The sequence below is a fragment of the Enhydra lutris genome, unplaced genomic scaffold, assembly GCF_002288905.1.
Source record: "Enhydra lutris kenyoni isolate GAN:26980312 unplaced genomic scaffold, ASM228890v2 scaffoldscaffold67, whole genome shotgun sequence".
Taxonomy (NCBI): Eukaryota; Metazoa; Chordata; class Mammalia; order Carnivora; family Mustelidae; genus Enhydra; species Enhydra lutris.
The window spans coordinates 8,317,470-8,345,348 of NW_019154151.1; the positions used below are offsets into that span (position 1 = coordinate 8,317,470).

Genomic DNA, 27,879 nt, shown 5'->3' on the forward strand with positions numbered 1-27,879 from the left:
CTTTCCAGCCCTGATCCTTCCTTCTTCAAAAAAGTTCATAATACACAATTTGGAACACATAGAAATGAGAAACTCTTAATGAGGAACTCTTAAATGATATTAAAATTCACAATTTCATATCAATTTGCCTTAGTTGGTATTCTAAAAAGTCGTTTCTCATTTAGTTTTGTTAAGCTTTGCTGAGATCTTATCTGGGCAAGTCAGTTTCCATATCTAATGTTTCTTAAAACAGTACCTTATTGACTGCTAAGGAACTTCATACTAAATGTCTTCACGTTGAAAATGGTACTGAACTTTAAGAACTTTACATTTGTATGTATAGCTTTTGTTGGTCTCTGTGTGTCTTTGTCTTAACTTCCTAACTAAATCATACAGAGAGGTGGTTTATTGCACTTTATACCCCTACAGTGTCTGATAGAGTGTTATCAACAGATAGTAGGGGCTGAAGAAATGCTGTTTTTTTTTTAATTAGTTCCCCTTGTTTTGCATAAGCTCTTCCTATTGCCTATCTCAGTGCTTCACAGTGACGTTGTCCCTCCTATTTAGCCCCTTACTTTGATCTCCCTATGATTTCCATATTCTCCCCCTTCCCTTTCTTCTTTAATTTCTCTCTGCCACCCCTCGGTCCTGCTCCTTCCAGCTCTGAGTGGGACGCGAGGCCTTATGCTGCATCTCTGGCCTAGCATGTGCTGGGCCCTGTGTTGGGTGCAGGGAAATGAAGAAGACTAAGGCAGGGTTGTTGCCCCCTAGGCTTTCATAGTCTAGGAGGAGACAGACATGAGTCTGAGATGAACAAACTAGTAAAGTAGGGGACAGAGATTGTCATGGGTGTACAACGACACTAAGTGCAATAAAACTATAATTGAGATATGTACAAAGTGGTGTGATAGCAAAGGCAGGCAAAGCAGATCTGCCTGGAGTGGGCTGAGGGGAATTTTTCAGCAGCAAAGATGGATACAGTTTCAACAGTTCGGGAAAGGAATACAGGGTAAAGTAAATATATCTGTGCAAAGCCACCAAAGTATGAAAGGAAGAGCGAGAAGTTCAATATGTCCAGAACGAGTCATGAGGTGAATGTTTAAAACTAGGCTGAGGACATAGATGGGGCTTGCTTGTGAAGGGTATAGTATGACCTGCTGAGAGCTTGGACTATACTTTTTGCCAAGAGGGGGGCCAGTAAAGGTTGTTTTTTTTTTTTAAGAAAACAACCCTAGTAGAATATGTTCCTCTGTGCTCTCTCATTCTCTCCCCATCTCTTTCTTTCTCTCCCTCTCTCTTTCACACACACTGAACAGATATGCATGAGTTTAGAGTGAACTCTATCTGATTTCAAAGGCCTCACAATCTGACCTTAGTTGATTTATTCAACTTTGTTCCCTATCACTCTCTTGATCCCTCTAACCAGTTAGCCCATCCCCCTCTGACCTAACAATGAGCTCTTGTTTATGTCATTTGCCTTGCCTGAGAACAGACCATGGCCTACCTCTTCCCACAGAGTATTCACAGGGTCCTCATAGTTTATACCATAGCTTTTAGAATTTTACATGGTCTTGTACTGTTTTCTAATTGTTTGAGTCCCTCTTATCTCCCCTCCTAAACATAAATCCTCTGGGAGCTGGAGAGTAAGCTTCATTAGATGAAGGATCACACAGTTTATATTCACCTCTGTTCCCCCTTCTTAGCTTATAGTAGATGCCCAGTGAAGGCTAATTCCCTAAACACACATAGTTGTAATCGAGAACATTTTTGTTGAGGGACACCTGGGTGGTTCGTTGGTTCAGTGTCTGCCTTCAGCTCAGGTCATGATCCCAGGATGTTGGGATCGAGCCCTGCACTGGGCTTCCTGCTCAGGAGAGAGCCTGCTTCTCTCTCTCTCCCTCGGCTGCTCTCCCCGCTTGTGTGCTCTCTCTCCCTTTCTCTATGTCAAATAAATAAATGAAATCTTTTTTAAAAGAACATTTTTAGTAAATGTCTGCCTCCTCCATTCCATGGGGCAAGAATCTTTGTCTCTTTTGCTCACTGATGTTTCTCAAGTACCTAGAACAGTGTGTAGCACATAACAGATGTTCAGTAAATATTGTCAAATTAATTATGTGTTATGATATCAGGGATTTTGTCTTTGTCCACCCACCTTAACACAGTAGAAGCATGATAAATTTATTGCGTAAATGAGGCCAAGATCATGTCTTCAGTTTTTTTTTTTTTTTACCACTATCACACTATTAGACACTCAATACATATTTCTGATTGGTGGACTGGACATGAAATGGACTTGATCCTGAACTTTATATTATCAGAAGCACGGGTCTTCCCTTTACAACTGAGGTGTTACCAGTTTGCTTGCACACACAGGGAAGAAACCCTTTCTACAACAGCTAAACAAAATTCTTCCACAATCACTGATTTTTCAAAGACAATGTCCACTCTAAGAGGAGGGAGAATGTAGGAAGCTGGTCTGCACTACGTTAGAGTACTCTCATTACCAGACACTGAAAAGAAAGCTTGCTTAGTGAAGCATATCCCTCAATCAAAGGTCCCTGGTAAACAGCTCAGCAACAGCTATAACCTTGACATGCACAGATCATCGAGGTTTGCTTAAACAGCCTCCCACTAAGGCCTTTCTAAGCATGCTTTCCCTCCACTCTTATTACAGGAAATCAGTGTTGAGCCTTCAGGCAAAAAGTGCGTGGTGATTTTGGTAAACAACATAATCTTATCAAAAACTGAAATCCATAGACGTTAGATCATCCGTGAGAGGGTCTCCAAGTGTGTTTGACCCTGTGTATATGGATGGCGAGGCAACTCCAAGTTGGGAAGTGCTGAGGAGTTACTGGGGAAATCTCTGGGGAATGTCAAAGTCAGCTACAATCTGCCCCGCTCCTTGGATTTTTCGAAATTCCTTTTCATTCAATCCTGATGTCATGCTGAGTCATAAGAAGAAGGTTTCTTCAGTACCACCCCATCTCTGGAGGGCCTTCAGCCAGCCTCTGTTAGTCATCACTATACTCACGGGCGCTGGGCCAGCACCATTCACACTTTCCCCCTGTTTTGTGGCAGACGGACTGTGTGCCTCTAATCTTTGTGTTCTTTCTCCCCTACCTCTCTACAACCCTTCTCCAAGGGAGGAATAGCTTATAGCTTTGGGGATAATATAGCTTTAAGGAAATTTTTGGCAGATGCGGATGTCCTCACATCTGGGCAGTGTTAACAGAATCCCGGAGGCCCGGACAGACCAAGAGCCACTCGTTCTAGGAATGTTAAAATAGAAGTTTTTCCGACTGATGTGAGGAGCAGAGAGGAAGGAGAAAAAGAAGGAGAAAGAAAGAGAGCACAAAACATATAGAACAGGTAAGATCTGCTGCTTAACCCTTCTACTATATACTACCTCATTTCACAACTATGGGGGGTAATGAGACCCAGGACATGAGCAACATGGCTGGTGGGGGGAGGGTTCTTTTATGAAACTGGATCATATGCTGCTTGCCATTTGAGCTATGACCTGGCTGCAGATACAGGTCCCTACTACCTTCCCGGCCCGCAGCAGGTTGGGGCGGGGGGGCTGACTCCTCGAGTCAGGTTTTCAGTCTCAGTCTCAGATCCAGGGAGGAGGAAGACAGGGAAACCTTCACGGATGCAGAGCAGTGGGTCTGAAAAGGACAGCCCCTGATCCAGAACCAAGGAATTGGATTGAGGATGCATCTGTGAGAGGGGCTGGTAATTAGTTTACCTAGTTGTTCATTTTCCTGAATCACTCCTTAATCTCACTTTTCTTGTCCTTTTGTTCCCTCTCTCTACGTTTATCTCTTGCCTTCAACCCTGGCAAATTTTCTTTTCTTTCTAGCTTCCTTCCCACACCTTTCCACTTTCCTTGCCTCCCTCGCTTGTTCTCAATTTTTTTTTTCTATCCTGCTTCCTTGCCAGTCTCTGGACAAAATCTGAAGCCAAGCAGCAATGAATTGGAAAATGAATTTTTGCCTCTCTTGGACTTCTCTTGTCCCTTAAGGACTCTGGCCAGAATCTGCCATCTTTTTGTTTCTCCTTTTCTGGGACTGACTCCTCCCCTGAGCATGACATTCCATTGAGAGCGTGTGGGCAAATGAGTGCTTGCTGAAAAGTTCGGTGGCCAGTTTATACTAATAGGCAGCAAGTTTAATACTGTCTTATATGAAGTATTTGCTTACTGGGAACCACAAAACTCATCCCATTAGAGTGAGGACAGGACAGGAAGTGAGAGGGCAACTGGAGCTTACTCACCCTCTCCTCACGTACCTCAGTAGGTTCTTCCCAACCTCACTGACTTCCTGCTGGCTCGGCAGAGTAAAACTAGAAGGTTAGGCTGGACTGGAAAGCCAAAAGCCACTAAGTCTCAAAACCCAAAGCCAAAAAAAGAGCCAGGCCATAGTTAATACTTGAGAGACTAGAGAAAGGAAACATCTAGTCCTAATACAAAGTTGGGTATAATAATATCTAATATATATTTATTGCTTCCCTATGTGCCAGGCAATAATCTCTTCTGTAAGATAGATACTATTATTATTCCCATTTTATAGATGAGGAAATTGAGGCTCAGAGAAGTTAAGGAAGTTTTCAAGACCCCATAGCTAATATGGTCAGAATTGGATACATACACAGATCTGTGTAACTCCAGATTTCAAGCTCTTAGTCCATACAAACTAATGCTTTCCCAGATTAGTGGTTAGGAAATACTAGTTAAATGGATGAAACCAACTGGTAGCTTTTCGATCACAGGATTCCCTCTTGGTTCTATATGACTTTATGTTGGCCCTTTCCTGATTTTGATTCCTCCATGTCCCTCTTTATAACTTGGACAATGGAACATTTGCATCTGATCTCACTAGGATTAATTGAGAATTGATTGTTTTATGTCATCCCCCTCTTGGGAGGAAAAGGGGTCAGAAATGACAAATAGAGTCTTGTTATTGTGCAAGATGGAAGATCCTTACAAGGGGGACAATATAACAAGCATTCAATAATTTAAAATTTTTTCTTCTTCCTCACAGATCCTGCATTTCTGCTACTTCTCACTTTTGGAAGTTCACTGATGGCTGATTTCTGAAAGATATTTTCCTTTTCCTTGGTACTTCTGGCCACATATCTCTATTTCTTATCTCCCTAACCTCCCCTCATCCCAACTCCTTTCAAAGATGGCTGGTCAACTAACCCAAAGAGGAGCTCTATCTCTCCTGCTCTTCCTCACTCCAGCAGTGACACCAACATGGTACACAGGTAAGTTTTATGACCTGTTGCCCATTACTTCCAAGGAAGGCAGGACCTAGACTAAGTCTTGGAAAAGGGAGAGTTAGACTGCAATAAGAGACACTTAAATTAAATGAAGAATTATTTTTTTTAAATATTTTATTTATTTGACAGAGAAAGAGAGATCACAAGCAGGCAGAGAGGCAGGCAGAGAGAGAGGAGGAAGCAGGCTCCCCGCTGAGCAGAGAGCCCGACGCGGGGCTCGATCCCAGGACCTTGAGATCATGGCCTGAGCCGAAGGCAGAGGCTTAACCCACTGAGCCACCCAGGCGCCCCTAAATGAAGAATTATTGTTTGCAACAACAAAGAAGGTTAATCATTGCAACTGGATACCAAGGGAGGCTTTTGAGGCAAACAAGAGATACTTGAAAACAGGCTGCATTGGCACAAACATGAGAGGGTTGGACAACATGGCTTTTGAGGCCATTATCTCAACTGCTTCTGCACTCAGCTTCCTTTCTCCCTCCCTCCTTCCCTCCCCACCTCAGTCTCTCCCTCCCTCTCTCTCCCCAGACCTCACTTACAGGACAAGATTTTTATAGTCCCTTTCTGTCAAAGGTGTTAATGACAATACAGATCACAGTCTCTTAAACAGTAATTCCCCGGTCTCTACTGGCTTATTCCTTACTTCAGAAGGTATAGAGTTTTCTGGATTCCCGAATGTGTCATCCTTTGCCCCTAAAAACATAGGGAGCTGAAGAGAACAGACTCAGTGAGGAGAGGGAAAGGGGGAGGGGGAGAAGTGAAGGAAGGATAATGAGGTGGCAGACAGAGGTTTTTGTTGGGGCCCAAATGGCATTCCAAGTGCTAAGAATATTCTGTGGCCTACAGTGTCTGCCCTCATGGGGGCTGGGAGGAGTAGGGGAAGGAGTCAGACCCAACCAACAGAGTTAGAAAAATATCCAGAGATGAGTAAATAACAAACTGCTTCAATCACAGCCACAGTCCCAGCAGCTGAAATTTTCCACATGCCCTTAGCTCCTGGTGGAGGCTTTTGGCAGTAGCTCTGTTTGTCTGGAACAGCTGCATCAAACTTTCAAACAAATATGCAAACTTCTTCCCCTCTTTGGCTTAACTGGGCTTTGTAGGGGGTGAAGCACAAGGGCTGATATTGAGATGAAGAAATTCAAGTCAAGCCCTTGGCAGAGTACACACTGTTTGGGGCTAAAGGACTCCCCAAGTCTCCAGGAGATAATATGTGCAGCTGTCCTCGCCAATCTCCCCCTAGCTTCAGTTCAAGTATGTAAGATGGAAATCCAGCCAAAGACCAGAGGACTAGGGAGTGGAGATTAGATGGCTTGAAGCCCAATTTGGGACACCTGTAAGAAAACTCATGGAGTACAAAGGCCTTTACCTTTTCCAGAGTGGAAGCCTGAGCTATTGGAGTCTTGGGGACAGAGCAGTTTAAAACAAACAAACAAACAAAAAACTTAGACTTATTTGAGACTTTCAAAGGGCTGTTTGCAAAGCGGGCACTCTCCTCTTCCACAACAATCATGAAGCTCCTTCTGAGGAGCCCAGGTTGGTGAGGTCTCTGACAGCCCTACAAACCTACTCACTCAGCCTTCTTCTGTTCTTAGGAGGCTTCATGATGAAAGAAATTCAGAAATTTTTTTATAATCCTCCCCTACATTGCTACCTCAGCTGTCTAAGCTTGCTGTACTCATTTGTTCATTCATTCAACAGCTATCTATTGACCACTCTCTGTTCATTCAATGTTGTTTATTGAAAAGCTAGAGTTTTGTCCTCCAATAGGAATGACACAAGGAAAGCAGCCAAGTATGGATTCAGGGCTAATCAGAAAAAGGATCCAGGAATATTCAGCAGGTGTTGGGAAAGGTTAAGAATATTAATGAAGTGAACAGAGGGTTATAAAGTGTGGATTGGCATATCTGTGCAGTTCAGGAAGTAAGACTATATTCGTGGCTATAAGCCAAGTATCAGTGTGGATCTTAAAATAGTTTCCAACTATTAGTTACGTTTCCTACCATACCTTTGTGAAGGGCAGTACTTAGAGGTTCTGACAGTACTATGGAATTTGGAAGGACCCAGTAAAAGACCACACAGTAATCTCTGATTGATGGAAAGGAACTAAGGAATGCTGCCCAAACCTCTCTTCCCCAGTGCTGAAAAGGGTTAAGCAGATGGAACAATGTCGGGAGTGTGCCCCTCTATTTTCTTATCTCTCATCTCAGTATCTTAACACTGGCAAAATAAAATACCCCAAGACAGGCAAAGAGAGGGAAATGGAAAGGCTTCAAGTGGTAAGGGGGCCTAAGCCCATTCCCATCACGATGCAAAGTTGGCCCTGGTCTAGCTACCTCTGCACCCTGCTGGAGACTGTAATTATCTGACTGAATCTTCCCCTCAGCTTTTCCACATCCCCTGTAATTCTGGAATGATCCAAATGGCTTTGTGGCCTTTGATCCCACACACAGAGCAAAAAGGCTGGATTGCAAGAGAGATTTTTGGGCTTTTTTTTTTTTTTTTTTTCTCTGCTGGATATTGTCCAAAGCGTTCTCTTGCTGCCATCTTTAGTGGAGTATCTGAGTTCGGTATCAGAGGATCAAACCACCCTGGCCTGGGCCAGAAGGCCCACTCTGTTCCTTCCTAGCTGGGAGAACTTGGGCTGCTCCCTTAACTTCTCCGAGCCTGTTTCTTCATCTGTATATCAGAGAACAATAGGAGTGTCTACGTAACTGAAATGTTAGGGTGACATAATACGATAACATGCGTAATGGACTGAACACAGAGTACAAGGATGTGCTGAGTAAGGAAGTGCCCAGTGATGTGAGCAGTGGTGTTGCTCCTGCTGTTGTTGCTGCTACTGCTCTCAAGCCATAGGCTTCTAACACTCTTGTTTGCTCTTCTGTAAACAGAGGCTTCCTCCCTGCTGGGCATTCCTTCACAAGCAAACTCGGGAACAAGAGTGCTGGGGCTAATCCTTTAGGGAATCCCACACATCTGGTCTCCTGTTTACAGAAGCTGTAAGGCTCTGAGGCTAATACTAAACTGAAACAGCTGACAAGGATTCATTGCCCCACTAAGAACCCTCCCATGTGGGAAGAGAGAGAGCAAGGGAGAGGAGGCCTAAGGAGAAACAAAGGAAAGCCAAGAAAAAAACTGAACTGGGAAAACAGAAAAAAAAAATAATAATAAAGGGAAAGAAAAAAAATGAACTCTTTCCTCTGGAATGAGGGCAAACCAATGAAGACATGATTTCATAAGGCAAACTTTCAGTTTGATTCATTCCCTTGTTCATCAGGTTGGAATGGTTTCCCAAACCCTCTACCCCCCAGTCTGGGCTTGTGGAAATGGAGGAGCGTCATCATCTAGCCCTCTGCTCCACCCGTTCGCGCAGCACACACCCCCCCCCCCCCCCCCCCCCCCGTGCTTCCTCCTCTAGAGGCAGACCAGCTTGTGGTCTGAGTGTTTACAGGGGCCAAAGGGCTCCAGCACTAAAACCCAACCCTGTCCTGAAAGCATACCCTCTCCTGGAAATGAGGAATTGCTTTCTGACTCCGGCATGACTGGCTGCTGTACTCCTGGGCATGCGTAAGGGCTCAGAGAGGCTGGAAAGAAAGCTTCCGGAAACTTCACTCCGGAAAGGACTAAGTTGTATTCCAATTAGTTTGTATTCATGACTGATTTCCTGCCGTTTGGTGGAACACACTGTTTAGTCTCCCAGACAGCCACAGACTTGCCTCCACCAGGGACTGCGCCACTTAACAGAATGGGGCTGGATTGGGAATGTTCTCCTAGCTCAGCAGCTCCCTGCTAAAGCTTTTGCTGATTAGAGGAACAGGACATTTCTCCAAAGGACTCTGCTTTCTTTTTGCTCCAAACCAGGACAAACTGCTGGAGACATGAAACTACACTCATTCCCTCTTGCCTTTTGAACCCTCCTTCTGTTTGTCATGCTACCCCTGGCAATGACAACCAAATGGCAAAAAGGTGGTGCCCTATGGGCTAGTGGGAGATTGAGGAATTGTTTCTCTCTGAGGAATATGAGCAGGCCTGTCACTAGTGGGTAGACTCTTACTCAGATTATTTTTCTCCTCCTACCTGGAATAACAGGCCATCTTCAGAGCTTGGTCAGCAGTATCTCACCAAGACCCTGTGTGTTGCATCAAGGAAATGGGTCTGTTATAGTCTCCACTGGTGGGGCTGATGGATAGTCAAGAAGTTCATTTTTTTTCTTTTGAATGGAAGCTTCTTGTGCTACCAGTAAGTCACTCCCCACCCCACGAACATGAGCTCTTCTTCTATGCACCTGGGATGTTGAGATTTATGTACAATAGTTCTGCTGCCTTACAAGGCAAAATTTTCCCCACTAAATATCCAGCTGGCTGACTCCCCCATGGAGTGCCATGTCCTCAGGAAGGGACCAAGTTGGATAGGGGGAAAGGTTGGGAAGGACTTGAGCGAGATTTTAGTGTGTCATCTTGGTATTTTCTTCTTCATTATAGGTTCAGGCTACTACCCAGATGAAAGCTACAATGAAGTATATGCTGAAGAGGTCCCACGGGCCCCTGCCCTAGACTACCGAGGTAAACCTCCCTATTTCTCAGGCCTGGACCCTCCCTGAAGCATCCTCACCCAGTTTTGCTCACATATACCAAACAAAACTGCTGCTCAGGGAATCAGGGGCCGTGATTTCCAATCATGAACTTGGTTACTGACTTGCTGTATGACCTTAACTCTTTAGCACTAAGGTTACTCATCTATTATTAATCATTAAGTATTGACTGAATACCTACTGTATGCCTAATCCTGTGCAGGGTAAGCCTGTGGATGATACAACATCTAAGGTAAGGTTTTGTCCTCTTCAAGGAGCTTACATTTTGCTGGGGGCAGGGTGGGAGTGGGGGATGGGTGAGAGGGCAATAAAATTAGCACATGTAGGGCAAGTAAGTGTGAATCTATGTGGCAGCAGTAAATGCAATAAGAGTTAAGAAAAAGAAGTCAGGAGAAGAATCATGAAAGATGATGTTTAGATTAGGCCTTGAATGGTGTGTGAATTTTGAGAACTGGAGAAAGGAGGGAAGGGCATTCGGTGAAGCAGTTGGCCACAGATAGAGAGGTAAGAACAAAACAGAGGAAGGAGCTAAGAAGAAACCAGTCTGACTGGAGAAGATGGGATGTGGAGGAAGTAGGGGAAAACAAAGTTGAGTATAAAGAGTAAGACAAAAATTAGGAAAGGCTCCATGATCTAAGGACCTCTCTTAGGTCAGGCAGGAGAACTATCTGTGAAGAATGCTGAATAGGGAGGGACTCCTACATTAGAAAGCAAGTTAGACCAGGTGATATCTAGTATCTCTTCCATTTCTAAGATTCTTTGTTTCTATGCTTTGCAAGCCAGGCAGAAGAGTTTAGCTGTTGTACTTGGAGTTATAAGGAGCTGTCATATGTCTTTGCACAGGGGGTGGCATGGTAATGATAATTTCAGAATATCAACCTTGTTATTGTGTACAGAGGTAGGGGTTCAAGAAGGGGAGATCCTGGGTCAGGGAGACTCTTCATTACATGAATCAGTAATTGTAACATTGGTCAGAGATGATTGAGGGTAGTGGCTAAGAAATGGAGAGTAAGGATGAACCCCAGAGATGTTTCAAAGAAAGAGATGACAAGATTTGATTCAGATGTGATGTACCAAGAGGCTAAGAAACAAACAGATATCTGAAAGCATCTATTCTGAATACCTAGGAGAACTGTAAGACCCCTCCCAGAAAGAGAAAGTTAGAAAGGAAAATTAGTTTGGGGAAGGTACCCTATAAGCAGTGGGAAGTAGGAAGATGGAGCTTAGATGGATGAGCTGTCTGCGAGACCAGAGGGCCAAAAGTCAGAGCCTCAGAGGACATTTACAGATGTGAGTAGGAGAAGAGAAGCCAACAAGGGAAAAAGAGATAGTTAGAGGTCAGCCCTGTAGAAGGAGATCCAGGTAGTAGTTATCATATTACAGAAGCCACATGAGAAGAGAGTTTTAAGGAAAGGGAAAAGAATGAGGTATCTACTGTGTCAAATATTGCAGAGAAAAACTGAGTGTATTTCAAACATTATACTTGGCAAGAAGAAGGTAAATGGTAGGAAAACTACTTGGAGCTAGTTTCTCAAGAAATGATCAGAGCTTTGGATTTCTCTATGATTCTTTCTAGCTACCTTCTACTTATCTTCTTGCTGCCAAATGGTCCACACCCACTGCTTTGTTGCCTTTGCTTCCACTAACTCCTAAACTCTGTGAGGTCTGTTTCCCACTCACCCACAAATACCATGCAGAAACAACATTCCTTGAAGATCACAATTCTTTCCAATGCCTAGATCATATGGCCCTTTCTGAAACTTTAATCTCTCTAGTCTCTTGGCAGCAATGAGCAAAACCCTCTCTTCTTACCATCCCCCACCTCCACATACTTGGGCTCCATGCCATTTCACTCTTCTGGTCATAGCTCAAGCCAAGAAAGGAGATAGGCTCTCTAGAGGTGACAAGAGACAATGGGGCATGGATCTGAACTTTATACAACCCTGACATGTCTCCTGAGTTCCCAGATAAGATCTCCAAAAGCTACTGGAAATTTCCATCTAAGGTTATCTAAAACTAAATTCTTTCATCTTCCCTGAAAAAGGCTCAACCACTGACCTTCCTGCTTTTGATAATAATGCCATTGTTCTAAAAAAAAAAAAGACTCAATGGCATTTTTGTTTGTTTCAAGTTTTTATTTAAATTCCAGTTAGTTGGGGTGCCTGGGTAGCTCAGTCAGTTAAGCCTCTCTTTTTATTTTTTTAATTTCTTTAAAGATTTTATTTATTTATTTGATGGAGAGATAGCACAAGTAGGCAGAGCAGCAAGCAGAGGAAGAGGGAGAAGCAGCCTCTCCACTGAGCAGGAAGCCCAATGCAGAACTCCATCCCAGGACCCTGGGATCATAACCTGAGCTGAAGGCAGATGTTTGACTGACTGAGCCATCCAGGAGCCTCTAAGCATCCAACTCTTGATTTCAGCTCAGGTCATGATCTCAGGGTCATGAGTTTAAACCCCACATTGGGCTCCACACTGTGCATGGAGCCTGCTTAAGATTCTCTCTCTCCCTCTCACTCTGCCCCTACCCTCCCACTCATGCTCTCTCTCTCTCTCTCTCTCAAAAAATAAAATAAAATAAATTCCAGTTATTTAACATATAGTGTAATATCAGATCCAGGAGTAGAATTCAGTGACTCATCACTAATATGCAACACTCGGTGCTCATCACAAGTGCCCTTCTTTTTTTTCTTTTTAAAAATTTACTTATTATTTTAAAGAGAGAGCATGCATGCAAGTGGAAAGGACAGAGGGAGAGGGACAGAGAATCTCAAGCAGACTCCATAGTGAGCACAGGACTGGATGAGGGGCTAGATCCCTCAACCGTGAGATGATGACCTGAGCTGAAACCAAGAATTGGACACTTAACTGACTATTCCATCCAGGTGTCCCACAGCAAGTGCCCCTCATACTACCCATCACCCATTTAACTGAACCCCCCCCCACCCACCTCCTCTCTGGCAACTCTCATTTTGTTCTCTATAGTTAAGCATCTTTTTTTGTTGTGCCTCTTTCTTTTTCCCCCCAAGATTGTTTGTTTCATTTCTTAAATTCCACATATGAGTGCAATCATGTGGTATTTGTCTTTCTCTGAATGAGTTATTTCCCATAGCATAATACACTCTAGCTCCACCCACATTGTTGCAAACAGCAAGATTTCATTCTTTTTTGATGGCTGAGTACTATTCCATTGTATATACACACCACAACTTCTTTATCCATTTGTCAGCTGATGGACATTTGGGCTCTTGCCATAATTTGGCTATTGTAGATAATGCAGCTATAAACATCAAGGTACATGTGTCCCTTTAAATTAGTATTTTTATATCCTTTGGGCAAATACCTAGTATGCAACTGCTGGATCACAGGACAGTTCTATTTTTAAATTTTTGAGGAACCTCCATACTGTTTTCCAGAGTGGCTATGCCAGTTTGCATTCCCACCAACACTGTAAGAGGTTTCCCCTTTCTCCATCAATGGCATTTTTAATAGTCCCTTTTCCTCATCACTTCTCACCATTCACCAAGAACTATCATTTCTTTATTACTCCATGGGCTTAAAATGTTTATTACCTCACACAGGGATAATGACAATTGCCTCCTAACTGGATTCTCAGACTCATGTTTTTCCCTTCCCCAAACCTAGTGGCCTGCTGTGACCACTTCTTTTTTTTTTTTTTTTCCCTTAATCCACTTAGCTTGTGGTACCCACTGGGACTATTTCTAACAGAATTTGGCCTCAGTCTAGCTGCCCAGGCTGAGAATTCATTACCCTTTTCCCCCACATGAAACCTATGCTTCAGCCAGATTAGTAGAACTCTACTCTGGTCCCTGATGGCTTTAGCCCACACTGAGCTTTTCCTCATCCATTCCCTCATTTCCTTCCACTCATTTATTCAATAAATATCTACTGAGTACCTATTTTGTACTTCCTCTGAAATAAATATTTATTGTGTGGACCACTCATTTGGCATTCATTATGTGCTGCCCCTTGGGTTTACTTTTTTGTTACCCTCAACAAAATAATTACCTGTTAACAAAAGAAGCCATGTGTGATACCCCTGCAGAGCTATGTAAAAAGTTGTGCTCGAGAAATGTTTGCTGACTCGTTGGCATCCTGGGAACAGAACCCAGATTGTAGGAAACTGTAAATGGGAGAAGTTGAAGGGGAAAAGCAACAAACAGGGGTCTGGCAGCCCTATGATTAATATTAACCTGCGTCATTGATTATTTTTAAATGTAATAAAGCTCCTTAGAAAAATGTAAGTGACATGGTGGACTTTGGCCTTGGGGTCAAGTGTCTCATGGCTTTTTTTGGAACTTAATCTCAGGACATAAAACTGAGTGAAGTTATCACTGTTGAGCAGCTTGGGCATGGATGGGAAAATACAACCCAAGATCCCAGCCTCCCTTGTAAGGTCTTTGCATTTTCACACTGGCTCTGCAATTGTAATGAGTGAGACTTTCTGTTAAAAAAAAAAAAAAAAAAAAGTCTGGCAGCAACGTCTTGTTGCTTGAAGCAAAATGAGCAGGCAGCTCACACCCAGACACTGATTTAGGAAATATTCCCAGGGCTAGATATATTTTACACAGGCAATTTCATATGGTTCTCAGAACAGCCCTAGGAAACCGGTTTAGTATCCCCATTTTACAGAACAGGAAACTTAGCTCAGAGAAGGTAAATTTAGAGAGCAGCAGATCTCAGAGGTGGCAGAGCAGGAATCGAGACCCAGGTGGGTCTGTCGGACTCCAAAACCGCGCTCATTCCATCTCTTTCATCATAACATAACCCATCATTTAAAAAAAAGATTAAAAAAAGAAAAAGAGTTAACTAGTAAAAACCAGATCATGATTTTAGAGCCAGTTGACCATGTAGTTTGGTGCCATTTTGGCTAATCCTGAACTTTCTTTCATTCCCTCATCCCGCCTCCTAGCATGGAGTCAGAAACCCTTGTCTGAAGTATACTGCCCATTCTCCGGGGGCACCGCTTTTCCGGTATATTGCTTCAGCTCTAGACAAACTGGTAACTCTGCCTGGGTAATCTCAAGATAATCACAGATGAGGCCCTTTCACCTCTGTTGTCAGCACTTTGTTTTCTTCTAATCCCCAAAAAGAGATAGGCAGACAGCTGCACAGAGAAGAGGACATGGGTCTGAGTTTCAAGTCCCAGCTCCTCTACCTGCCAGCAATTTCACCCTGGACAAACACATATTGTGTGCCAGTCGTTGTGCTGTGTATTTTATAAATGTTATTTCATTTAAATAAATTGTATGCATGCTATGTAGTGATATGGAAAGGTCTCTGAAACACATTGTTAAGTTTATTTTTAAAAGCATTGGTGGGAACAGTAGCATAACGCACTACTCTATGTGTTAAAAGGAAGGGGGTAGGGACTCCTGGGTGGCTCAGTGGGTTAAGCGTCTGCCTTCAGCTCAGTTCATGATCCCAGAGTCCTGGGACTGAGCTCTCCCTTGGGCTCCCTGCTCAGCAGAGAGTCTGTTTCTCCCTCTCCTTCTGCCCCTACCGCCGCTCATGCCCTCGCTCACTCGCTCTCTCAAATAAATAAAACTTTTTTTCCCAAAAATTTAAGGGGGGTAAAAAGAATCTAGAACAATATATGCTTTATATGCATAAAGAAACAACACTGGTTTTTTTATGGGGAGACTAAGTGGGAGTAGACTTGGGAGCAGGGCTGAGAGGGAGACTTTTCACTGTGTAAGTTTTTATACTTTTTGTGTTTCAAATCATGTGACCATATACCTATTCAAAAACATAAATTTATACTTCCAAATAGCAGCCTAATGCACTGTAGCGGCAGATATTGTGATCAGAAAAAAAAAGATAGGCTTTAGAGCCAGACAAAGCTTGGGTTCGAATCCCAGCTCTGCCTGATACTTGGCGAGGGACTCCAGGCAAGTTACTTCCCCATCTGCAAAACAGGGATGAACACCTATCTAACTCACAGGGCTGTTGCAAATTGTATGAAATGATGGATGTGAAAATAAAAAAATATATGTGCAAAGCATTGTGCCCAGCACATGGTAGCTACTCAGTAATGGCTAACACGTTTCCTACCAGACATTTTTGCCGTGCAATTTTTAGCCTCATCCTTAGTTTTAGTTTCCCATCAGCATTCTTTGGGTACAGTTGTTGAACTGATTGTAAATTTCCACAACCATACTGTCACGTCTCCTATATGTATGTCTTACATTTAATCCACATCAGCAGCCTGAAAGGCATTGTCACGTGCCTTACTTCCATGTCATGTGCCTACCATTTACCTTGCTCTATCAGTCTGGTGACCCTACCCAAAAAGGAAATGAGGTCCGTCTGGAATTACTTGCTCTTCAGGGCACCTGGAGATAACCACTTCTCTTTCTAACTGCTCAGAAGCCTATGTTTAAATATTCTAGAACCCGCTGCTGTCAGTACCATTGGCCTCACCAGGCTATGGTTCCCAGAGGTTGCCTTCCTCCTTCAGGGCATCTAATGTACAACACTGTGACCATAGTGAATAATAATACTGTGTTGTGTACTTGAAATTTGCTAGGAGACTGCATCTTCAGGGTGGTCACTACGAAAAAAAAATGGTAACTGTGAAATTATGGATGTGTTCATCAACTTGATTGCAGGGATCACTTCACAATGTATATATATATTAAAACAGCATGTCATATACCTTAATACATATATCATTTTATTTGTCGATTGCACCCTTAATAAAGCTGGGGTGAAAACAAAATTGGAATCGTGTTTTTGCTCTTTTCCAGCCCTCCCATGTGTTTTCTTTTATGCTAAGATTCCTCTGGGCGAGCAAATGTGAACTTACTTGCAATAAGGAGGCCCTCTTTTACCATCTCAGCATTATCCTGAACTTTGTAGTTCCCTTTACTGAGCTTGCTGGTTCCATTCATTGCAATCTGATGTGTATTTTCCTTGGCAGAATACAGGCAAGCAAGAAAACGGGAGTGATTGTTGGGGTCCCGGCCTCCCATGTGGAGTAGCTGTGTGGTGACATAATCAACAGCTCTGGAACTATAGTGCTGAAGAGACTTGCTGTAATTTGGAGACGGGGTCCCCAGATGGCAGTCGTGTATCACAGGCCTAGGCTCAAAACTAGCACTGGAAGCCACAAGCGTGTTGTTCAGAGAATAGTTTTTCCACACTGTCATCTGTCTTCATTCACCAGCTGCTCTCAGGCAGATGTTCCTGGCCTATCTCTGTTCCTTTAACTCCCGATGTGCTTTTGTTTAAAGCCCCTCCCCTCTTTTTTTGTCCCAGGATTCGGGAACCAAATGAGCTCTTCCCGGGCTTTAGCCTTCCCAACCCCAGGCTAAAAGATCTGTGTCATCCTAATGTATGCCTTCCTAGGCATGTGGCCGTCTGCCTGTTTAGATGTGCTCCTTTAAAATCTGAACCCACTGGGGGCACCAGGGCGGCTCAGTTGCTTAAGCAGCTGCCTTTGGCTCCGGTCATGATCTCAGGATGTTGGAATGGAGTCCTGCATCGGGCTCCATCCCTGCTCAGCACGGAGCCTGCTTCTCCCTCTGCCTGCTGCTTCCCCTGCTTGGGCTCTCCCTCTCTCTCCACTCTCTCTCTTTCTCTCTGGCAAAATAAATAAATAAAACCTTTTAAAAAATGTGAACCCACTGAAGAGTCATTTATTTTGTGTAACCAATGAGGCATCTTTCTAATGTCTTTATAATTTAAGGGCTCTTTTACCTTTTGTGCTCAGTACCGAACTGGGATCTGACTTTCATTCCTAAGCAGCCTTCTTTGGTATCACATTCCCTTCCTCTCTCTAGTTTATATATTTGTGGGGTTTTTTTTAAGTCATTTTAAATTTACATACGGTAAAATTCATTCTTTTTGGGGTACAGTTCTATGAATTTCAAAGAATGCATATAGTCAGGTAACCACCACCATGGTTCCATCAGCTCAAAAATTTGCCCAGGGCTACCCCTTTGAAGTTATCCCCAACCTTTTCTCCTGATCTCTGGCAACCACTGATCTGTCCCTGTATTTTTGCCTAAGCCAGAATGTCATATAAATGGAATCTTCCGGTTTGCAGTCTTTTTTTTTTTTTTTTTTTTTTGGTATGCAGACTTCTGAACCCGGCTTCTTTTGCTTCGCAACCTGCCTTGGCAAGTCATCTTTGTAGTCCTGTGCGTCAGACCTTCCTTCTTGTACAGATAAACCAGTCATTTTAACCATTCAGCCACAAGACATCTGAGTTGTTTCCAGCTTTTGTTAAGTATGAATTGAGATATTTTAAACATTTGGATACAGAGTTTTGTATGAACACGGTTTTTTTTTTTAAGATTTTATTTATTTATTTGGGTGAGAGTGAGAGAGAGAGAGAGCACGAGCAGGGGGAGCAGCAGAAGGAGAGGGAGAAGCAGGTTCTCCACTGAGCAGAGAGCCCGATGTGGGGCTTGATTCCAGGACTCCGGGATCATGACCTGAACCAAAGGCAGACACATAACTGACTGAGCCACCCAGGCGCCCCCTCGGGTTTTCATTTCACTTGAGTAAATACATAACGTGGACTTGTAGAGGTGCACAGCAAGTGTGTATTCATCTTTATAAGAAAATACCAAAATATTTTCCAAAGTCGCAGTATCGTTTTGTATTTGCCCTTGCAGCATGTGAGAGTTCCAGTTTCTCTCCATCTTCACCAACACTTGATGTATTTTTTTTAAATTTAGACATCCTAATGGGTGTATTATGGTGTCTTGTGGTGGTTTTAATTTGCATTTCTCTACGGACTAATGATGCTGTACATCTTTTCATGTACTTATTTGCTTATCACTATATCCTCTTCAATGACATGTCTGTTCATGTTTTCTACCCTTGTTCCAACTGGATTTTTTGCTTTTTTACTGTTGAGTTTTGAGAGTTCTTTTTATAATCTAGCTACTAGTCCTATGTCAGTTATTTGCAAATAATGCAAATATTTTCTCCCAGTTTGTGTTTTTTTCCTATCTATTACAGTGCTTTTGACAGAACACAAGTTTTTAGTTTTGACAAGGTTAAATTTTGTGGATTTTTCTTCTATGAATTGAATTCTTGGTGTCATGTCTAAGATGTCTTTGCCTAGTTCTAGATTCCAGACATTTTCTCCTATGTTTTTTTCTCTCAAAGTTTTATAATTTTATTTTTTACAATTAAGTCCATGATCCACTTTGAGTTAACTTTTGTATAAGTTGTAAGACTTAGGCCAAAGTTTTGTTTCATTTTGTTTGCCTATAGAAGTTCAATTACTCCAGCGCCATTTGTCCAAAAGGCTGGCTTTCCTCCATTGAATTGCTTTTGTGCCTTTGTCAAAAATCCTTTTGACAAACAAACCTATGTGGATCTATTTCCAGGCTCTCTATCCTGTTCCACTGATCGATGTGTCTATCTTTTCACCAATACCATACGGCCTTGATGACTGGACCTCAGTCTTACTTTTTTTCTATTGCTACAGTCCCCCGGTGGTGTTATACATTGAATATCCAGGATGGAGAAGCCACATGCTACTCTCCAAGGGGAGGAAATTATCACAGCAGCCTGGGAACTCGTTGTGAGCTCTCCTGCGACCGGGGCTTTCGACTGATTGGACGAAGGTCGGTGCAATGCCTGCCAAGCCGCCGTTGGTCTGGAACTGCCTACTGCAGGCGTAAGTGCTGTGTGTGCATGTATGGACATGTGTATGTGGGGGAGGCCATCCAGCCAGTCAGCCACTTGAGGGTATATGTTCTTGGAAATGTCACTGTGCCCTCTGTCGAATGCAAACTGAAAATTTTCCACAGGTATCCTGCAGGCCCTTTCCCCATCTTAACATTCTAGTTCATTTTCTCTCCCTGTGGTTATTGTCCAAGCACTATGGACAGTTAAGTAACAACCAGCCCTTCTGACTCAGAGGGTCCAGGAGTACATATAAAGTTAAGGACTGGGGCCTAGGGTAAACCTGGGACTTTCTCTGGAGCTCTCAAGGATGTGTGTGGTCTCAGACTCTTTCTCACTTGAGGTGAACTGTTATACTTTCTGCCCTAAGGCCTTAGAAGGCCTTGGCAGTGAAGGTACGAGACATCTGCTATTCTTCATTTTCTTCTGAAAGTCAAGAAGAATCCCTAAGGCTCAAATGTGGAAATACTAATACACACAGTCTAAATCATGTCCCCCTCAGCTCCCAAATCCCTACCTCTTATTCAAGCTCCACAACGTACCCACGTTTAGCCGCTGAACTTTGTCTATCCGTATGTCCATCGCTGAATATCACTTGTAGAACCACCACGGGTGGAGGACCCTGCATTGGTCTCTTCAAGAGCTTGCTCAGTTCCTTGGTTACTCCCAGACTGCTTATCGACGAATGGGGTAGAAACACAAATGTGTGCGCATGAATGCGGTACAAGTGGATGTATGGCAGTGAGCATTTAGAGAGAGATGGCATTAGTCAGAGAAGATGCTGTGGAGAAATGGGGAGGCTTGATAGCCAGAAAGAAAGAAGCCACCACACACCTTTAGATGATTGTAAGTAATTTGGCTTTGGACGTATACCCATTCATTTCCAAAATGAACTTGAGTTGGGCTTACAAAATTAAAACAATATGCCTATAAATGAACATAAAATTAGCTAAAAGAATGCAGACACCCATATTTCCAGGTGCTTGGAATGAGTTAATTACTATGTTTGAACCCTGAATCTGGCTTTGTCCTTCCCCATTAGAGAGAAAAGGGCAAACACCTTGGGTCATTTTCACTGTCATATAATACTAGGAATACAAATTTATCCAAAAAGACAAACCTTTGTCCTTTGCCCTGATTTCAAGAAAGTCATTCTTCCATAGGTCTTTAAATAGAGGTTATTAGAAAACATAAAAGGCACTCATCTTCAATTCTCGTTTGGCCAAGAAGCCAAGCGAACATAGATTACATAGAATTTTTATTCAAAGCTCCAATAACCAAACATATGCAGAGCTAGAACTTAGATAACCTAAAGTGTAACTTGCCTACTTCTCTCAAGTATCAGGTATCTCAAACTAGACTTAGGCAAACTCACAGTCAGGCTCACAAGCAATTCAGAGTCAGTCTACACTTTTAGCACACGTGGTGTCTAAAGCCCAAGGATTCCTCTTTAATCAAATAACCACCAAGTCTGGCCCTCCAGGCACTGGTGTGACCTGTATTCTCACCCAGATGTAAGATGAACCTGCTTCCACATGAAAGTGAGCCTCAGCTGAGGGGTGCTGTTGTAACCGCAAAATTATACTCAAAGGGGAGCTTTGCATTTGCTAAAGAGCATCTAGGATTTGAGGAACAAGTTCAGAAAACAGCTACTGAGGCCTTAAATGAGTCCAGAGGTTTATATGCATTGTCTCTTTTAACCTGCACAACAATCCTATGGAATATCCGTATTTTACTGGTGAAAGCACTGAGACACAGAGAGAGATAAAATAATTTGCTCAAGTCACAGAGCTAGTAAGAGGTGGAGCTGGGATCCAAACTTGGGTGTGATTCCGAAGTCCATGCACTTTAACAAGTAATTCACTTCTTCAAGACACCCCCGACCTCCAAGAGTATTGCTGTGTTTTATGATATGAAAATTAAAAGGCAGCTGGGCACAAGAATGTAAGGACAGTTTGGGGTAGGGTTTTTTGTACTTTCTGCTGCCTCTGATACAATTATGCCTGTGCTAGATGCCCAGGCATCACCTCCAGGTAGTCCCACAGGCCACTGAGCTTGCCACTTGGTTCTCCCTTAGAGATGAGATGCCATGCACTGCCATTCATCACTAGTGGCACTTATACCTGCACAAATGGGGTGCTTCTTGACTCCCGCTGTGACTACAGCTGTGCCAGTGGCTACCACTTGGAAGGTGATCGCAGCCGAATCTGCATGGAAGATGGGCGATGGAGTGGAGGCGAGCCCGTATGTGTAGGTAAATGGTGGTCGCTCCCATGGGTCCTGCGGCAAAGAGCCACCCTGGCATTATAGCCACAGGTGATGGGGAATTCTCACCACAGAGGCATTGCTGCTTGCTGTGAGGGTGGCACGCTGGGCACAAGCTCAACAAAGTGGTCACTTCCCCTGGTGCTGGGCTTCCTCTCCCAGTTGCACTGAGCGTCTTGAACCATGGTGTGTCTCTTATCTACCCAGTGGGGAGGTATTGCTTCTATGGGTTCCCTCCAGGGAAGGTAGGGGGCCCATGAGTCAGCACTTGATTTCTGAACCTGGTAGACCTAGATCCCCCCAAGATCCGTTGTCCCCACTCACGGGAGAAGATGGCAGAGCCAGAGAAACTGACAGCTCGGGTATATTGGGACCCACCCTTGGTGAAAGATTCTGCTGATGGTACCATCACCAGGTGAGGAACGGATTCCCCTTACTCCTTCCAGTGGTTTCTTGGGCTGCCCACACCGCACTTCACAGGCTGATGCCACCGTGATGATGTGCCCCAGACCCCAGTTCTAAGAGTCTGTTTCCTCAATGGCTCTCTTACCTGGTCCCACGCAGGGTGACACTTCGGGGCCCTGAGCCTGGCTCTCACTTTCCCGAAGGAGAGCATGTGATTCGATACACTGCCTACGATCGAGCCTATAACCGAGCCAGCTGCAAGTTCATTGTGAAAGTACAAGGTCAGAAAGAAGTCTTCCATCTCTACATTGTTCATTATTCCTGCTCCACCCTGACCCTCTCCATGCCCACCACAACTCTCTCCCCTCTGTGCCTGAAACAGATGACTCTTTGATACGGGGAGAGGGAAAAAAACAAGTTCATTTATACAGGGTCATTCAGGAAGCTACATTACATGTGTATACACGCTTCAGAAACCCTGATTGCCCCGTAAGACTGTCTCATTCTAAATCCCGATAAAATTCATGAGGATACTCTGTATTTATTTCTTTTCTTAGTCTTCTAATTATCAAATCTAATGAGCCTTCATTCTCAGTCTTTGACCTCTGCTGAAATTGGTGGTTGGTGATGGCAGCCTGATTCTTCCTCTTTGGGTTGTGTTGTATTGTTTTGATTTGAGGTTTTTTTGTTTGTTTGTTATAAAAATAATTCATGCTCATCATTGAACATTTTGGAAATAAATATACAAAGGGGAAAGAATCTATTGCCCCATCATCCAGAGGCAATTATTGTTAATCTTTTGGGATTTTCCTCCCAGTCTTTAATCTACATAGACTTTAAAAAAAATAGATAGTTGAGCTCATACTGTACACCCAATCTTAGATCCCCCTTTTTCACTTTCATTACAACACAGGTAGTTTTCTCATGCTTTTTAAAAATTATTCAGAAATATTTTTAATGAGAACATATTAATCTACTTCTTATTTTAAAAAGATTTTATTTATGTATTTGAGATATAACGAGAGTGAGAGAGACAGAAAGCACAAGCACGGGGAGCAGCAGGCCAAGGGAGAAGCAGACTCCCTGCCAAGCAGGGAACCAAATGCGGGGCTCGATCCCAGGACTCCGGGATCATGACCTGAGCTGAAGGCAGACGCTTAACCAACTGAGCCACTCAGGTTCCCCTATTAACCTACTTCTAAGAATATATTTTGACTTGCTTAACACTTCTACCACTGATGGATATTCAAGTCTTCTCCAATTTATTATTGATACTAAAAATTAATTACATAAGATGGTCATCTTTGTGCAGGGTGTCTATAAGATCTAAAAACAAACTTTATTTTTTTACAGATGGATACTCTTTTTTATAATAATGTGTATACTCCCCTGCACCTCCAGATTTTATGAACACCTTTGTGTGCATTTCAGCTTTAATTCCTTAGGAGGAAAATTCTGGCTCCACCCTTGGCCACTGAAAACACAGAGAAGCCATTCATTCTGATCCTCCTCGGTCTCTTGATCTAGAAAACACAGCATGGGCACCCTCTTAACCTTCTGTTCCTAAAAGAGATACCATAGCTCCTAACGTGAACCCCTCCCTGACAGTGAGACGCTGCCCAACTCTAAAACCACCACAGCATGGCTACCTCACCTGCACCTCGGCAGGGGACAACTATGGTGCCACCTGTGAATATCACTGTGATGGAGGTTATGAACGCCAAGGAACCCCCTCCCGGGTCTGCCAGTCCAGCCGCCAGTGGTCAGGATCACCACCCATCTGTGCCCGTGAGTGAAAGCAGGAGGGTGGGCAGGGTGGACATACTGATCAGGGCTACTTTGGAGGAGGAAAGGCAGAAACAACCAAAAAGAGTTAACTTGAAAGACTGCAACTCCTCAAGGTGTTGTTACCTGTGCTGGAATGAAGGAAAGGCTGTACTCTGAACTGACCATATGCTCTTGCCCTAGCCATGAAGATTAATGTCAATGTCAACTCTGCTGCTGGCCTTCTGGATCAGTTCTATGAGAAACAGCGACTCCTCATCATCTCAGCTCCTGATCCCTCCAACCGATATTATAAAATGCAGATCTCAATGCTGCAGGTGAGACCCACCTCCTGATTAGGGCTTAGCTCCTTTACTTACCCCCTAAGCCCACTCCATTACTAAGCATTACCTAGCCAAAGCCATTTGTGCAGGAGGGAGAGGTAGATAAGACACAATAGATATGCTCATTGGGTCTTATAAAAAGGTTCTTGAAGAGAATTCATGGAGTACTAATGGGACCAAGAGACCCAAGAGAAACAGCTCTCAGGAGCTGGGACCAAGAGAAACAGCTCTGAGGAGCTACAAGGGTCTAGACACCCAGGTAAGAGAAGATGCTGTTTAGGGGGATTTCTAAAGGTTAAATCTTAGAAGTTGTTAAGTCAATATTCAGAGGCTCATGATGGCAGCAGCTCTATCAAAGGGATGATCCTGGGTGTCCATACCAAAACCGACCTAACGCCTCCAGCAATCTCTCCCCACCCCCCAAAAAGGGCAGACAAAGACAACACCTCAGCTTGAACAGAAAGCAAGAGCAGGAACAGGAAGCAGCCAGTAAGGACAGTGATTCTGAGGTTCAGGACTAGAGGAGTAGCCCAAAGATTAAATAAGGGGTTGGGCGCCCCAGAGTGTTCACTGTTGCTTTAAACCTTGCTTTGGGTAACTGACTCAAAGGTGACCCTGCAAGACAAAGAGCCAGGATAGGGTTATAGGGTGTCCTGCTCAGTGTGAGGAAGGCAACAAAAGGTAATGAAAAGAGCACCGGCCCTACTTCGGAGAACTGTTGGAGACTGAGAGAAGGCCATGGCTATGTAGCCTAGTGGTAAGGAGCATACACTTGGGCAGGCAGTATCAGCCCTCAGTTTGAGTCTTGGCTCAGCATCCTACTGTCATGCAAATTTGGGCAAGTTACTGTGTCCCCTACAGAACGGGAATGATACCACCTTGTTAGGGGTGTTGTAAGGATTCACTGATTCCTGCAAAGCATTAGGTATTTGTGTTCAATAAACAATAGCCATTATAATCACATCACCACAGCCATCTGTTAAGAGCCCATGTTGGTTGGGTAAAGCCAATGCAGTACTCAACAAGGAGAGATTATGTTCCTGCAATGTATCAATTACATTTCGCTTTTCTACACCACATGGTGTGATAGGTTTGGTACATTTCACTGGGACAAAAGAAATACTGTTAGGGCAAATGCATTGGGAATGACAGAGGAAAGAGACAGTTGAACCCCACGGTATGATGGTTGGGGGAGAAGCCCCTCCTTTCCTACATTGCCTCAGGGTGGTCCCAGGAAGAATCAGCTAAGTAGCCTTGGGTTTCAGTCTAAGGACCTATTCCATCAAACCTTCGCTTCTCTCCCAGCAATCCACCTGTGGACTGGACCAGCACCACGTGACCATCATTGAACTGGTGGGGCGGCCACCTCAGGAGGTGGGGCGCATCCGGGAGCAACAGCTGTCAGCCAACATCATCGAGGAGCTCAGGTCCAAGCTGGAGGCCACAGGGAAGGGGAGGGGACAGAAACCCGGGCAGGACACTGGCAATGGGAGGGTTGGAGGAGAAGCAACAGACACTACCCTCTTGAGGCATGCCTTGTGTTTGAACTCTTTGGATGCGATAGATAAAACCAGAGAGTGGTAGAATATCAAAATCAAATGGGCAGAGGGGAGAGTGTAAAACACTGATGACCAGGCTCCACCCCAAACTACCTTAGGACTGTGCTTTTGTTACTTAATTTTTTTAAAAAAGACTCTATTTATTTGACACAGAGAGACAGCGAGAGAGGGAACACAAGCAGGGGGAGCAGCAGGCAGAGAGAGAGGGAGAAGCAGGCTCCCCGCCAAGCTGGGAGCCTGACGCAGGGCTCGATCCCAGCACCCTGGGATCATGACCCGAGCCGAAGGCAGATGCTAATGAATGAGCCACCCAGGTGACCCAGGAGGGTGCTTTCATAAGGCACCTCAGGTGACTCTGAATCACAGCCAGGGCTGAGATACAGACCCAAACATGACTCAGAGAAGCCTCTGATTCTGTTGTCTCATGGCCTCATCTCTTTGTCTTCAGTCTCCAAAGGAGCAAAAGGCATCTTTTTAGGCACTAAAATCTGAATCACACACCTCTGGACCCTGGGTGAAGAGAAGACTACTGGGGACAGGTGGTAGAAATGGACTTTTCTCATCATCTATCCATTATCACCCCTCCGATGCCTGCACGTACACTCAGTGCCAATAAAGCTATCATTGCTTGCTGTTCTCTATAAATGATACCTGCCTCTCAGGCTGTTGCAGTGTGGACAGAAAGATTCAGCCCCAGGTAGGGGAGAGCCTGGGAAACACACAGAGGAAGGAGACTGCAAACTTGCATCTCTAAATAGAAGAGCTGACCAGGTAATATTAACCAATCTCAGGGCTGCCATTATGTGTGCCAGTTATGCCCACCCCAACTCTAGAAAACACTAGTCGCATCATAGTACATATGACTGGTGCTCCCTGGAGTTATTCTGTGCAGCTCACATAGTATATGTGATAGTCCTGCTTAAAGGGGCCTATGAGGGAAGCATAGCCTGACAGTTGCTCCATCTGGGGTAAGGAAGGGATGGTGTAGCAGTTAGATGCAAAGGAACAGCAAGACTAGGGTCGGAACAGAGAAAAAACAAAGGGGCTTGAGGTAGGAGACAGGGTGGGGACAAGAGATCAGGTAGGGAATGAATTAGTCCATGGGTAGAGCGTGGTGGGATGAAGCCCAGACAAGGTCTCACTCACACCTTGTGGGCTCCTCTCTCTAGGCAATTTCAGCGCCTCACTCCCTCCTACTTCAACATGGTATTGATTGACAAGCAGGGAATTGACCGGGAACGCTACATGGAACCTGTCACCCCCGAGGAAATCTTCACATTCATTGATGACTACCTATTGAGCAACCAGGAGCTGATCCAGCGCCGGGAGCAAAGGGACATGTGCGAGTGAACTTGAGCCAGGGCACGGATGGAGGTCAAGAGAAAACTCTCCTAGTTGGCCAAAACTGGGGCCTGATAAAAGGCAGAAATGGTTCCCCACGGTTCTAGGTATAGGACTCTGAGGTGGGTGAGATTCACCAATTCTGGGACATTCCTGGGCCCCTTTGTGGGGCTGTGTAATAGTTTCCCTAAGCAAGTCTCTGCTTTAAGTAGCACTGGAGGAGCATACGAAGCTAGGCAGGGACTGAGGACAGGTCCTGGGCAATGGGCTTGGGGTGAAAGTCTTCTTTTTGCAATCTGGTCCCCTGCGCTACTCTCCAAAGTCTTCCAAGATAGTAAATTCTCAATTCATACACCAACTGGCTGTGTTTGAAATGGTTCCTCTACCCGGAGGTGACAGCAGAGGGCAGCACTGTCACAACAGATAAGCAGGACATGTACATAAGCAAGTGTAGGGGGATTTTCCCCTACAGGTGAGCTGTATCATTGGAGGCACTGGGTGGGAGCTTCAAGATCTTGAGCTTGTCCTTTGCTCTTTTAGGGGATTGGCTTACAAATGTGATGTTAACCATTGCTTCATGTAAAAATAAGGAAAATGTGGCCATGGGAGGCCGCTGAGGAAGATGGATCAGGCCAGAGCAGAATGTTTGGTACTGGCCCCTCTAGCTGGCTCGTAGGCA

General features: G+C 44.2%; 1 protein-coding gene across 1 annotated transcript; it reads left to right on the forward strand.

The window, feature by feature from the left end:
- The first annotated feature begins 3,142 nt into the window (after nucleotides 1-3,142).
- On the forward strand, nucleotides 3,143-27,558 carry LOC111159218 (sushi repeat containing protein, X-linked 2). Its single transcript, XM_022521661.1, has 11 exons — nucleotides 3,143-3,348; nucleotides 5,022-5,247; nucleotides 9,747-9,827; nucleotides 19,323-19,514; nucleotides 21,600-21,776; nucleotides 22,076-22,202; nucleotides 22,352-22,473; nucleotides 23,801-23,980; nucleotides 24,161-24,294; nucleotides 25,606-25,727; nucleotides 27,029-27,558. Exons 2-11 carry the CDS (start codon nucleotides 5,166-5,168, stop codon nucleotides 27,207-27,209), a joined length of 1,398 nt encoding a protein of 465 aa, XP_022377369.1. The 5' UTR covers nucleotides 3,143-3,348; nucleotides 5,022-5,165; the 3' UTR covers nucleotides 27,210-27,558.
- Nucleotides 27,559-27,879: the final 321 nt, after the last annotated feature.